The sequence below is a fragment of the Brassica napus genome, chromosome A1 (genome assembly GCF_020379485.1).
Source record: "Brassica napus cultivar Da-Ae chromosome A1, Da-Ae, whole genome shotgun sequence".
NCBI classification, from domain to species: domain Eukaryota; kingdom Viridiplantae; phylum Streptophyta; class Magnoliopsida; order Brassicales; family Brassicaceae; genus Brassica; species Brassica napus.
The window spans coordinates 7,821,702-7,834,703 of NC_063434.1; the positions used below are offsets into that span (position 1 = coordinate 7,821,702).

Genomic DNA, 13,002 nt, shown 5'->3' on the forward strand with positions numbered 1-13,002 from the left:
TTGATTTCATGATATCATCTAACTAACGCAAGTGCAAGTTGATGGATTAAAGAAAACTTTCTTTTTGGAAAAAAAAACTTAACTATTCCGTCAAAATAAGAGACAAAACAAAGTTCAAAAGAAAAAAAAATCCGGCAAAACTAGTGAATCGCACTAATTCCAAAGAGAATCAGGTGGGCCTACAATTTGTCTTTTTTCCACTTCTCAACTCCCACTAATAAACCCGAAAAGTCATTACGTAATAATTTCATTTTGCGCACTATTATTTAAAACTAATGCTAGTAAATTTCAATGTGTTACACAAATTTTCCAAGACAAATTGATTTTATAATATTTAAGGAATAAAGGGAAATATCAAATATCGTTTTTGATTGGTGCATTCCCACCACGAGTGTCCTGAACGTGTCGTAAAACACAGCCGTCAGACTTGACAAAGCACATTGCTTACATGATGAGCTAAATAATAATAATTGTGGTAATACTACCGAATAATAAATCTTTTTAGCGATGAATTATTAAGTTACTCGTTTCACTGGGACATAATAACTAACTGTGGTAAAAAGAAAGCCAATCACTCAAAGCAAAACAGTTTGATTTACTGAATTGTTAAATGATTTTGGAAAATAATAATTAGTGAATAAAATCTCTAGGAATATATTTTAAAAAAAAAAAAAAAAATCTTACAAGAATAATAATATTTTAAAAAAATATCCGGGTACAGTTGTATTTGTGATATGTGAAGCAGAGAATCGGTTCCAATATATTATCCGAAAATGTTTTATTTATTTTGTTTGATTCTGCGATATTATGGAATCACACTCCGCCGATTTGACCTTTCGTCCTTCTCTTTCTCTAATCCAATTCCCAACCCCAAGAAGCCAAGACGAAGAAGAGAACTCGCAGACGGAAACTTTCCCGGGAAAACTCCAGAAAAAAAAAACCGTTGGAAAATGTGCGAGCCCGATGATAACACCGCCAGAAACGGCGCCACACCTCCACCGTCAAGGTCGAGGGAGGTTCTGATGGATGTGGATGACTTGGATCTCGACGGCTCGTGGCCTCTGGATCAGATCCCTTACTTATCCTCATCGAATCGCATGATATCTCCGCTTTTCGTCTCCTCTTCCTCCGAGCAGCCTTGCTCCCCTCTCTGGGCGTTCTCCGACGTCGGAGGAGCCGTTAACCACGGTGGCGACGATGAGAAGATCAGCTCCGCCTCCGTTGTTCCTTCGTTTCGTCTCGCCGATTATCCTCTCTTCCTCCCTTGTTAGTAGCCTCGCCGAACTTTAACTCTTCTCATTCTTTCCCGATATAGAATATATCATATTTCTATTTTAAGCTTATAGAACTTATTTGATCGTAAACCAATGGATTTGATTTGATTTGATTTGATTTGGCGTTTGACTTTGTTCTGCTTGGTACTGTTTTGAGTATCTGAAGTCGTTGAAACTTTGCAGACTCTTCTTCACCGTCAGTGGCTGAGAACACCTTAGAGAAGCATAACGGTTTCCAGTTTCCTTCTCCCTTGATGAGCCTAGTCCCGCCGGAGAACACAGACAACTACTGTGTGATCAAAGAGAGGATGACTCAGGCGCTTCGTTACTTCAAAGAATCAACCGAGCAACACGTTTTGGCTCAGGTCTGGGCTCCTGTGAGAAAGAACGGTCGTGATTTGCTGACGACTTTGGGTCAACCTTTTGTTCTTAATCCTAACGGTAACGGGCTTAATCAGTACAGGATGATATCTCTCACCTATATGTTTTCTGTGGATAGTGAAAGTGATATTGAGCTCGGGCTCCCGGGTCGGGTTTTCCGTCAGAAACTGCCTGAGTGGACCCCGAATGTCCAGTACTATTCCAGTAAAGAATTTTCGCGGCTTGACCACGCTTTGCACTATAACGTGCGTGGTACACTGGCCTTGCCTGTCTTTAATCCCTCTGGTGAGTCCTGCATAGGGGTTGTGGAACTTATCATGACCTCGGAGAAGATTCACTATGCACCCGAAGTGGATAGAGTTTGCAAAGCCCTTGAGGTTTGGTTCTCTTTCCTAAGCGTTGCTCTGTTTTATCCTTCATCTGAATTGTTTGAAAGAACTTTTTGTGGATGGACTTCAGTTTAAGTTGCAATTCTTGCCTATGTTAGTTATTTCTGTTGATAAAACGTTTCTGTATGTCTTCTGGCCTGCCATTTGAAGCTCTTCCCGTTAAAGCAAAGTTTTTTACAATAACAACATATGTATATCAGTGTCTTGCTGCCTTTCTCTTAGTTATTATAGCTTCTTCAGTATCTGTTATTATGTTCTATCCAGATAGTTCTCTGTTTTGTGGTTTGCTGCAGCTTTGAATCAATGTTTCGTTTAGTGATAACAAAATTTGGTCATTCTTGCAGGCTGTAAATCTTAAAAGCTCAGAGATACTTGATCACCAGACCACTCAGGTTAGCAACAAGTATTATTTTGTCATTTAATCATGTAGGCATTGGGTTCTCACTGTTATCAGTTGACATGTATTCGCAGATATGCAATGAGAGTCGCCAAAACGCACTTGCCGAGATTCTAGAAGTGCTAACAGTTGTATGCGAGACCCATAACTTGCCTCTAGCTCAGACGTGGGTTCCCTGTCAGCACGGGAGCGTTCTTGCCAATGGTGGCGGTTTAAAGAAAAACTGCACCAGTTTTGACGGTAGCTGCATGGGGCAAGTCTGCATGTCCACAACCGACATGGCCTGCTATGTCGTGGATGCTCATGTCTGGGGCTTTAGAGATGCCTGTCTTGAACACCATCTCCAGAAAGGACAGGGAGTGGCTGGACGAGCTTTTCTCAATGGTGGCTCGTGTTTCTGCAGAGACATTACCAAATTCTGCAAAACACAGTACCCTTTGGTCCATTACGCGCTCATGTTCAAGTTAACCACTTGTTTCGCAATATCTCTCCAGAGCTCTTACACAGGCGACGACAGTTACATTCTTGAATTCTTTCTTCCCTCGAGTATGACAGACAACCAAGAGCAAGATTCGCTGCTGGGATCTCTTTTGGTGACGATGAAAGAACATTTTCAGAGTCTGAGGGTTGCATCTGGGGTTGACTTTGGTGAAGACGACGACAAATTGTCTTTTGAGATCATTCAAGCATTACCGGACGAGAAGATCCATTCAGAAATAGAATCTATCCGAGTTCCGTTTTCTGGTTTCAAGTCAAACGCGACAGAGACGCTGCTAATGCCTCAACCTGCGGTTCAGTCGTCTGAGCCAGTGAACGGCAAAACCAACGGGGCCACTGTTAATGGTGTGGTTAAGGAGAAGAAGAAAACAGAGAAAAAGCGTGGGAAGACTGAGAAAACGATCAGTCTGGATGTACTTCAGCAGTATTTCACCGGAAGTCTCAAAGACGCTGCAAAGAGCCTAGGAGGTAGTTTTATATCTATGTACTGTTTCATGTATTGGTTACTTACTGGTTATTTATTTCAACTAAACTCTAGATTGTTGTCGTCTCAGTTTGCCCGACGACAATGAAGCGAATTTGCAGACAACACGGAATCTCACGGTGGCCATCAAGAAAGATCAAGAAAGTGAATCGCTCGATCACAAAGCTGAAACGCGTCATCGAATCTGTTCAATGTACTGATGGAGGCCTCGACCTGACTTCCATGGCCGTTAGTTCCATCCCTTGGACACACGGTCAAACAGCAGCACATCCACTAAACTCACCCAACGGTTCCAAACCGCCCGAGCTACCAACCACCAACAATTCACCTAACCATTGGTCAAGTGATCATCACAGTCCGCCCGAGCCAAACGGCTCGCCTGAGTTACCAAGCAATGGTCATAAGCGTTCACGGACGGGGGATGAGAGCGCCGGGACACCAACCTCTCACGGTTCGTGTGACGGTAACCAGTTAGATGAAACAAAAGTCCCAAACCAAGATCCGCTGTTCACGGTAGGTGGACCACCGGGGCTATTCTTTCCACCTTATTCTAGAGATCATGACGTATCCGCAGCATCATTCGCAATGCCGAACAGGCTTCTTGGTACTATAGACCATTTTCGTGGAATGCCCATTGAAGACGCTGGAAGCTCAAAAGATCTGAGAAATCTCTGCTCCACTGCAGCATTCGACGATAAGTTTCCAGACTCAAACTGGATGAACAATGATAATAACAGCAACAACAACATGTACGCTCCTCCAAAGGAAGAGGAGGTGGCAAATATTACACGCGAACCACCATCAGGGTCCGAAATGAGAACGGTAACCATCAAGGCAAGTTACAAAGAAGACATAATACGGTTTAGGATATCCTCTGGTTCGGGTATAATGGAATTGAAGGATGAAGTGGCGAAGAGGCTGAGACTCGACGCCGGTACGTTCGATATCAAGTATCTTGACGATGATAACGAATGGGTATTGATAGCTTGTGATGCTGATCTTCAAGAATGTCTCGAGATCCCTAGATCCTCCCGTACTAATGTAGTACGGCTCCTGGTTCATGATGTAACAGCGAATCTCGGGAGCTCCTGCGAGAGCACAGGAGAATTGTGACCCGAGGTAAAGGTAAATCATTACACTATTGTAAATAGTTTTTACTGTTTAGGGTTGTTTGTTTTTGTTTTTTCAATTGTTCTTGGGTGAGGAACAAGCAAAAGAATGTGTATGGGGGGACAAAGGTGTAAGAAAAAAAAACATTTGTTTGTAACTGTAAGTGGGAGAGTGAAGTTAGAAGTCAATTGTAGTTGAAAAACTAACTTCAGGCATGTTTTTTGTATTTTAATTTTGAAATTGTAAACAAGATTTGACAGAAAAAGCCTAAAAATGAAGAAAAATGAACAAAATCGAATTCTTGCATGTGTTGAAGATTTCTTCTACTTTCTAAGATTCAAAATGAAGTCAATTTGTTAGACACTCTTAACTGCAGTTAGAAGTATCTCCAATCTTTTTACCCAAACATAAAAAATCTCCAGTTTAGCACCAGTGTGATTTTGTCTAGGTAAAATTTTCGAATTACCTAATAGAATTATAAAGAAATATGTTCAAGATCTGATAAAAAGAGGTATAAAAGGGTTAAATTGCATAGTCTGGAATTCATGTACTGGCTTATGGATCTAACATCTTCTAACCATTCAAAAGAACAACTCTCTTTTCAAAATGCTGTAATTAACCATTAAGGTCAAAGAAGCATGAAGAAACATATTTCTCATTTGGCCTAAATTCAGATTTGGAAATTATTCCGTCCAATTGCTGGTCTTTGTTAGTATAGCAGCTTAGCTAAAAGTATAAATTTCTAGAAAAAGGTTTAAAATAAAAAATATAATGCGCATCCAGGGAATGGAACCCTGGTCAGTACCGTGGGAGGGTACTATGATACCACTACACCAGATGCGCTTGCTTGGCTGTGCTGCAAATTAATTCGTTATAGCAGTATCATCGATTCGCTTCCTCGTCAAACGCCTCGCCTTTGGCATTTTCGTTTCTTCAAAATCAAACAAACAAACAACCCCAAATCTCTTCCCCTCTAATCGAATTCCACCACCAAAGACGATCTTCTTCTAAAACCCTAATCAGATCATGGACAAAAGCATCAGCATAAGCACCAACGTTAGCACGACGACTTCCATGGAGAAGATCGATCAGGCCGCGAGCTGGCTCAGCGCCACGATCATCTCCGCTTTCTTCGCCTCCCTCGACCGCTGCGCCTGCGTCAATCTATCCACTTCCCATGACGACGAAGACGAAGACAACGAGGAGTCCTACCACCGTCCCCTTGCTCTCTCCGCCGCTCCTCATTCCAACGACACCGTTTAAGCTCCGTGTTTGACCTCTCTTGGTAATAAAAATCTTATCGTGTGTTTTTTTTTTTTTGGCTTCCTCTGGTTAATCGATAAGTAAGCATTACGTGTAATGCTAAATGGATATTTCAGACCTTTTGGATTGTAAATGTCAGACTCGGAACTTTGTTTTGTGATGGTTCTCAAGTGCTTTGTCTGTTTGTCTGTACCTGATGATCTTACTTGGGTTTGATGTAGTTAAGATCATTCGTTTGAAGTTTCTTTTGTTAATCAATCTTGACTTCAAGTATTTAAGTTCAGTTTGTTTAGTGGAACTGATCGATAAATCAGAGATCTGACACTTGGACATCAAGTAGTTCCAAATTAACACGTGTGTGTGTGTGTGATATTTGGTGTGAAATTCGATGCGGTCAGAGTAAATGTCGTGTTTAACTTGAACTACCCAATGTTGTGTTTGCTTTAGCTAGATTCCAAGGATTCTCTCATATAGAGACGATATTGTTTAAACGTCTTTGTCATATGAAAACAAATGTTGTATTATAGGGACCATCCACCGAGTCACACTCAAAACATTATTTTACTTTTAATCTCAGTTGGGATCCAAACAAACTTATGTGTGGATTGGTTGTTTTGTTCTTTGAGTTTCTTGAATATAGATTCTTGAAATGGATCTCTGATGGTTTACACCTGCTAAGGAAGCAATATATATTTTTGGTTGGTAAAATGTTAAATTACTATACCAAAATTTTCAAGATTTTACATAACAACATAAAAACAAAATAGCAGTATGCAGTAATTAAATCTAAACAAAACATCTAACCAACAGAAATTGAAATGAAAGGTCCTTAAACTATGAATGAGTGGAATGGCCGATACAGTTACCATGAGCTGCTGAAGGAAAGTAAAATGTTGAATTAACAATGACTCTCAAGGGTCAAAACTCCATCGTCGCATCTTGCATTCTGCATCGATGTTTTGGGTGCGTATCATTTCGTTTTAGGGTTTAGCAGAATAAAAGATAACATAATCTACTCCTTTTTGTTGTTAGATTGCATTTGAATGGGAATATTGTTACGGAGTTGCATCATTTGTCTGTATCTAGGAAAAGTTTAATTTATGGAGGGTTTGGCATGCTTCCTCTAATCAAGAAATAAAAGTAAGCTCTGCTGGCTCCTATGATGTGTATGTTTTGACTATAAGCTAAGGGCCTGACTGGTTCAAACGCAGCGGTTGCGGTTGCGGTTGCGGGAGTTTGTGGATGTGGGCGGTTGTGGTTTCTAGCGGTTTTAAGAGATTTGTACGACTGGTACTGCGGTTTAAAATTGGTGCGTTTGCGGGTGACTTATGACTGGTTAACTACCAAATGCTGTAACAGTCAAATAATAAATTAACAATATTTACATTTAATATAATTATAAAAATATCAAAAATCATAAAATTATAATAAATATAAAATTTATATTTAGAAAGTTATAATTTTAATTTTTGAGAATTTATTGAAATTGTTTTTATTATAAAATTTTATAATATTAATTAAAATATAATAGATATATTTTAATATTTTCAAAATTTCAATTTTAAATTTTTTATTAAATATTTTTACTTTTGTATATATATTGTTTTTAAAAAAAGAAAAAAAATTTACCCTCCCGCAACCGTCCGCAACCGCAAATGCTAGCTGGAGCCAGCTTTTGAATTTATGAGATTCGGAGCGGTTTGAAGCGGTTTAGAGCGATTTGAGTGATTGTTGCAAACCACCGACAACCGCTACCAACCGCAAAAGCTGCGTTTGCGGGTGGTAGCGGGAAAACCAATCGCCCCCTAAATAATAAATAAGTAAGGCCACCACCAACTTCTTAGGCGTGTCACTTTTCCTCCCGTGATTACTTCTTAAAAAAGCGAGTTTAGTTTTGTTTCTTGCTTTATTAAAAAATCACGTATTTTTAGAAATTGTTTGCTGATAGGTTCGGTTCGTATTGAATTTGAACCCCTTGGATACTTGAGCATATTGTTTAGAAAGATCCCAAATCCACACAAACTTGCCAAACAAATCTAAATCGTTATCATCCTGAACCAATCAGAATGACCCGTCTGACTCAGCCAGAGGGTTTACTGGTATACATATTTCCAAAAACAAGCTCTTCTTTCCTTTTTCGTATGTGTTCTTCTTAAAACCCCTAGTCAAAGTTCATACCTCTGGTAATGAATTCACACAAACATAACACTAGTCCAATCTCAACACTCTCCTTCTCATCTCACTACAAATACTCCCTCTTTGCTACCTCCTTAGACCTAAAACGACAACGTTTCACTTCTCCGTTGTTGTTGATCTTCTTGTTCCTCTGTTTGTCTTTTGCTACTTCCATGGCAGTCTCAGACTCAGATTCAGACTCTGGTCCTGTTGTTCAGACGACCCCACTCGTCACCTTCCTCCAGCGCGTGCAACTCACGGCACTCCGATCATACTCCAAGAAGCCTGACCCTAAATTCTACATTGACCTGTCTCTCAAGCTCCCTCACGATCTCTCCACCGCCGAGTCCGCCTTCGACGATCTCACGACCGGGTCACGTGACCTGTCAGTGCCAGTGGAGAAGCTTGAAAAGTTCGTCCACGAGTACTTCGACGATGCAGGGAAGGATCTGGTGCACCACGAGCCAGAGGACTTCGTCTCAGATCCCACCGAGTTCCTCCTCAACGTGGAGAACGACCAAGTCAGAGAATGGGCGCGTGAGGTACACTGCCTTTGGAGAACCCTGAGCTGCAGAGTCTCTGACTCGGTCATAGAGTCACCTGACCGGCACACGCTTCTCCCGTTGCCGGAACCGGTTATCATTCCCGGTTCGAGATTCAGAGAAGTCTATTACTGGGATTCTTATTGGGTTATCAAGTCAGTGTTCATCAACTTTTCAAACCATTGTCTTTTTTTTTCTTTCTATAATTTATTCTTCAACTCCTTTTAATATTCCGTGTTGACTACGCAACACGAGCTCACGTGTCGATGTCATGTTATGTGGTGCGCTTTTGCACGTGCAGAGGACTTTTGACGAGTAAAATGTTCACTACGGCCAAAGGTTTAGTGACGAACCTGATGTCACTTGTGGAGACTTATGGTTACGCTTTGAACGGTGCTAGAGCTTATTACACTAACCGAAGGTAAAAACCAAAACCGATAATCATCGTAAAATGTTACGTAACAGAGAGTAATAGGCTGTTTTTTTATTGTAACAAGCCAACCACCTCTATTGAGCTCAATGGTCTATGAGATCTATAACGTAACCAAAGATGAAGAACTTGTGAGGAAAGCTATCCCTGTGCTTCTCAAAGAGTACGAGTTCTGGAACTCAGGTTAGTTTTTTAGTTGAGTTACATAATGATATGGTGTGTTCTTTCCTATATTTAATGTTGGTTATATTATAAGTATCTTTTAATTTTGTAGGAAAACATAAGGTGGTTATTCGAGACGCTAGTGGAAATGATCACATTTTAAGCCGGTATTACGCCATGTGGAACATGCCTAGACCTGAATCCTCTGTGTTCGTATGTTCTTGTCTCATTACCTCAAGTAAACTGTAGCTTTTTTTTTAACTGGGAAAAAGATATTTTGACTCTCTCTCGCTCACTCACAGGATCAAGAATCAGCTTCGAGGTTTTCGAGTACGTTAGAGAAACAACGGTTCCATCGAGATATAGCTACGGCTGCTGAATCAGGATGTGACTTCAGCACGAGATGGATGAGGTTAAATTAATTGTCAAAATTGTTACTAGAATCGTTTATATTACTGTCACACTTAATTAATATCAATAATGTTTTGTGCAGACACCCTCCTAATTTCACAACGATGGCTACAACATCAGTTGTTCCTGTTGATCTAAACGTCTTTCTTCTCAAGGTTTGTTTACTTTCTTGATCACACATTAGATCTCTATTCATTATGGTTCAAGATTGTACATGACTATGCTTGAGCCTTGTACTGATCTTCTTTTTCCCTTAGATGGAACTCGATATAGCGTTTATGATGGAGATTGCTGGAGATAGAAAAGGTTCAGAGCGTTTTGTGAAAGCGTCAGAAGCGAGAAAGAAAGCGTTTGAGACTGTGTTTTGGAATGAAAAAGCAGCGCAGTGGCTAGATTACTGGCTTTCCTCCAATGGTGATGTAAGTTAAAGAATCTTTAGTTACATTATCGGATTTGTAATGCTATTCAAACATTGGGAACACGTTTGTGTCTTCAGGAGCCTGAGACATGGAAAGCTGAGAACCAAAACAACAATGTTTTTGCATCTAACTTTGCTCCAATCTGGATTAGTTCCTTCCATTCAGGTAAAACTATGTCTACATGTTTATTTGCACACATTTATTAAGTTTGATGGGTTTACAACTTAAAACCAATTACAATGGCTCATTTCCATTATATACTAGTTAATATGATTTCAAACTTACGATGTGGGAGTCTTTGTCTCTAATAACATGTACATGTAGATGAAAATCTTGTCAAGAAAGTTGTGAAGGCTCTTGCAAACTCAGGACTCATCGCTCCCGCAGGAATCCTAACATCTTTGACAAACTCGGGACAACAATGGTAAATGAAATTACTTGTGGTTCAAGTTTCACTTTGAATATTTAAATTTCTTAATGAAACATTTTTAACGTTGAGATGTGCTTGCAATGTGTTAAAGGGACGCTCCTAATGGATGGGCACCGCAACAAGAGCTGATAGTTACAGGACTCGCAAGATCTGGTCTAAAGGAAGCTAACGAGTTGGCAGAGGAGATTGCAAGGAGATGGATAAGAAGTAGCTATCGTGTTTACAAGACAAGTGGGTTTATTCATGAGAAGCTCAATGTTTCAGAGTTTGGTGCATATGGTGGTGGAGGGGAATATAAGCCACAGGTAAAACATTTTTAGTTTAAGCACTCTAATTCAACTTCTTTTACTTAGTTAGCTATTAAGGGGTCTAAAATGCAGAAAACATAGTTATATTAGCATTCTTGACTTTTATCTTGCAGACGGGATTTGGATGGTCAAACGGAGTTATATTAGCATTCTTGGAGGAGTTTGGATGGCCCTCTGACCTGAGCATTGAACCGTAGATTTACTACTTTTGTATTAAACATTAAATAAAAGGAATTACTTCATAATTTGCAATTTTATTTAAACTTTATGATAGTGGGAATTTACTAGTAGTTTCACTTTTTGTGTGGATTCGGTTAGAATGTTTTGGTGTTCCAGATATTTTGAGATCGATATAATCATCATCCCAACGTATGATCGATTTCAATCTAGTTCATTTATACTTTTCACTAAAAAGAGCTAGGCAAACGACATTCTATACAATATAACCAAAAGATCCAATGATTCTTCATAAAATCGGTCCACAGTTAATTCAGACCATGCAAACCAAAATTTACGATACTAAACCAAAGAAATCAATTTGAATACGGCTTAGGCTGTTCAATCTATTAAAACCACTCATAAGTCATAACCATATTAGTATCTAAAATAGATGAATGGTATGACTTAACCAAAATTGTATGAACAAAGCATTTTGGACTTTTATTTATATAAAATCGATCAACGATTGATATGAGCTAACTAAAATACGGTTTATGGTGTTCAAAAACCAGAAAAATGGTTTGAAATACACTAAGGGGGTGTATTCAATATAAAATTTAAGGTGATTTGATTTTTAATGGAATTTTAAATGATTTCAATAAATTACAGAAATTTATGTAGTTTTTGTTAAATCCCTCGAGAATATGACCTAAAACCATGAGATTTGAGTTTTAATTTTTTTAACTAAAAAACTTCACCCAAACACCCTGAAATCACATGAAAACTTTAAAACTCCACAACTTAAAATATTTTCAATAACAGTGAATTTTAGAGTAATCTACCAAATGTTAAATTCAATAACAGTGGATTTTAAATGAGTTTTTAAAATTTATGTTTGAATAACAGTGGATTTGTCATTTTAATACAAATCACCTAAAACTCTCAGTTGAATACACTCGGATACCACTTTTCATAAATACACAATTAAAAATATCATAACATTTGTGTTTATGTTTAGTAATTATTGTTTAGGGTTTCGTATTGGTGTATTTGAGTTTGTAAATTTCTATAAATAATTTTAAACATTTATAAACAATTTAGGAGGGTTATTTTTGTCTTTTTCATAACAATTTAAATTATTTATGAAAATAGTTAAAACATTTGAAAAGTAGTATTTAATTCAAGATAAAGTTTTTTTTCCTTTCAACAATTATGGATTCATTTTGTATATTAAACTAAGTTTTATTCCATTGAGAAAAAAATATTCCAGGAAACTTCTAAATACTCAATTAAACATTGACACTGTTGGTTGAATACTGCATGGAAAGAAAACATAATAGTACAAATCTATGAAAGATTAGCTTTGATCCAAAACTCCTATAACATTTAATTGCGGCACGCAAAGCTGCGGCTACATCCAATGAATTTCGGCCTGCCCAGCTATAGGCATGTCCACATACTAAGTCGAGAGCAGACTAAAGCAATTCACATCCAATTACGATTATAAAACTATGGAATCCAACACTTCATTTGGTGTTATATGAGTTGTTGGATTGAAATGGTGAGTGGGGGCTAAATTATTCATTGATGCTACTTAAATAAGTGATTAATGACTGTTGCGTGATCAAAAAAGTAGATTATTACTTATTAGTATTAGTCAAATATAGTTGGCAAACCAAAAAATTTTAGTCTATGATTTTCGCTTAATCATCAGTTATTTAATCTAAGCTGGAAAAAGGTTCATATAAGTTGGAAAAAGTTGATCATAATCAGAATCTGCGTTTGGATGAATCAGATTGTACCCGACGAATCCTAATAGAAAAATTGAGATAATGGGTCGGTCATTTTATAAAAGGGATAATAAATTAGACGGCCCTAAACTAATCTTGGAATCGGAAACAGAAGTTGCAATGATATTAAACTATTGGCTATGAACTTAAAATCACATTAAAAATACAGATTGGAAAAATAATGTTAACAGTTTAGATTATGACAACGGGTGATGCATAGAGAGAGAATCTTCCGGCCAAGTAGGGATTGGTTTGCTGCTGGTCAAAATTCATTTTGTTTCCCAAAATCCCATGTGCACTTTCTCATTAGTCCAACTTAAAGATGTTTAAGATTGGAAATAGAATACCATTTAGTTTCCTAAACATTTGAGTCATACTGA

General features: G+C 38.3%; 3 protein-coding genes and 1 non-coding gene across 4 annotated transcripts; 3 read left to right on the forward strand and 1 right to left on the reverse strand.

The window, feature by feature from the left end:
* Positions 1–770: 770 nt before the first annotated feature.
* On the forward strand, positions 771–4,765 carry LOC106414106 (protein NLP7). Its single transcript, XM_013854809.3, has 5 exons — positions 771–1,266; positions 1,458–2,032; positions 2,389–2,436; positions 2,516–3,407; positions 3,494–4,765. Exons 1-5 carry the CDS (start codon positions 774–776, stop codon positions 4,534–4,536), a joined length of 3,051 nt encoding a protein of 1,016 aa, XP_013710263.2. The 5' UTR covers positions 771–773; the 3' UTR covers positions 4,537–4,765.
* Positions 4,766–5,305: 540 nt separating this feature from the next.
* TRNAG-CCC lies at positions 5,306–5,376 on the reverse strand. The gene has a single exon. It is a non-coding gene; the product is annotated as a tRNA-Gly (tRNA).
* On the forward strand, positions 5,329–6,069 carry LOC106414117. The gene has a single exon (XM_013854824.3). The coding sequence runs from the start codon at positions 5,560–5,562 to the stop codon at positions 5,794–5,796; it is 237 nt and encodes a 78-aa protein (XP_013710278.1). The 5' UTR covers positions 5,329–5,559; the 3' UTR covers positions 5,797–6,069.
* A 1,601-nt stretch (positions 6,070–7,670) lies between these two features.
* On the forward strand, positions 7,671–11,052 carry LOC106376007 (trehalase). The gene is made up of 11 exons (XM_013816044.3): positions 7,671–8,668; positions 8,815–8,934; positions 9,011–9,126; positions 9,218–9,318; positions 9,408–9,517; positions 9,599–9,671; positions 9,774–9,935; positions 10,013–10,100; positions 10,260–10,359; positions 10,457–10,670; positions 10,787–11,052. The coding sequence occupies exons 1-11, from the start codon at positions 7,983–7,985 to the stop codon at positions 10,868–10,870; spliced, it is 1,854 nt and encodes a 617-aa protein (XP_013671498.2). The 5' UTR covers positions 7,671–7,982; the 3' UTR covers positions 10,871–11,052.
* Positions 11,053–13,002: the final 1,950 nt, after the last annotated feature.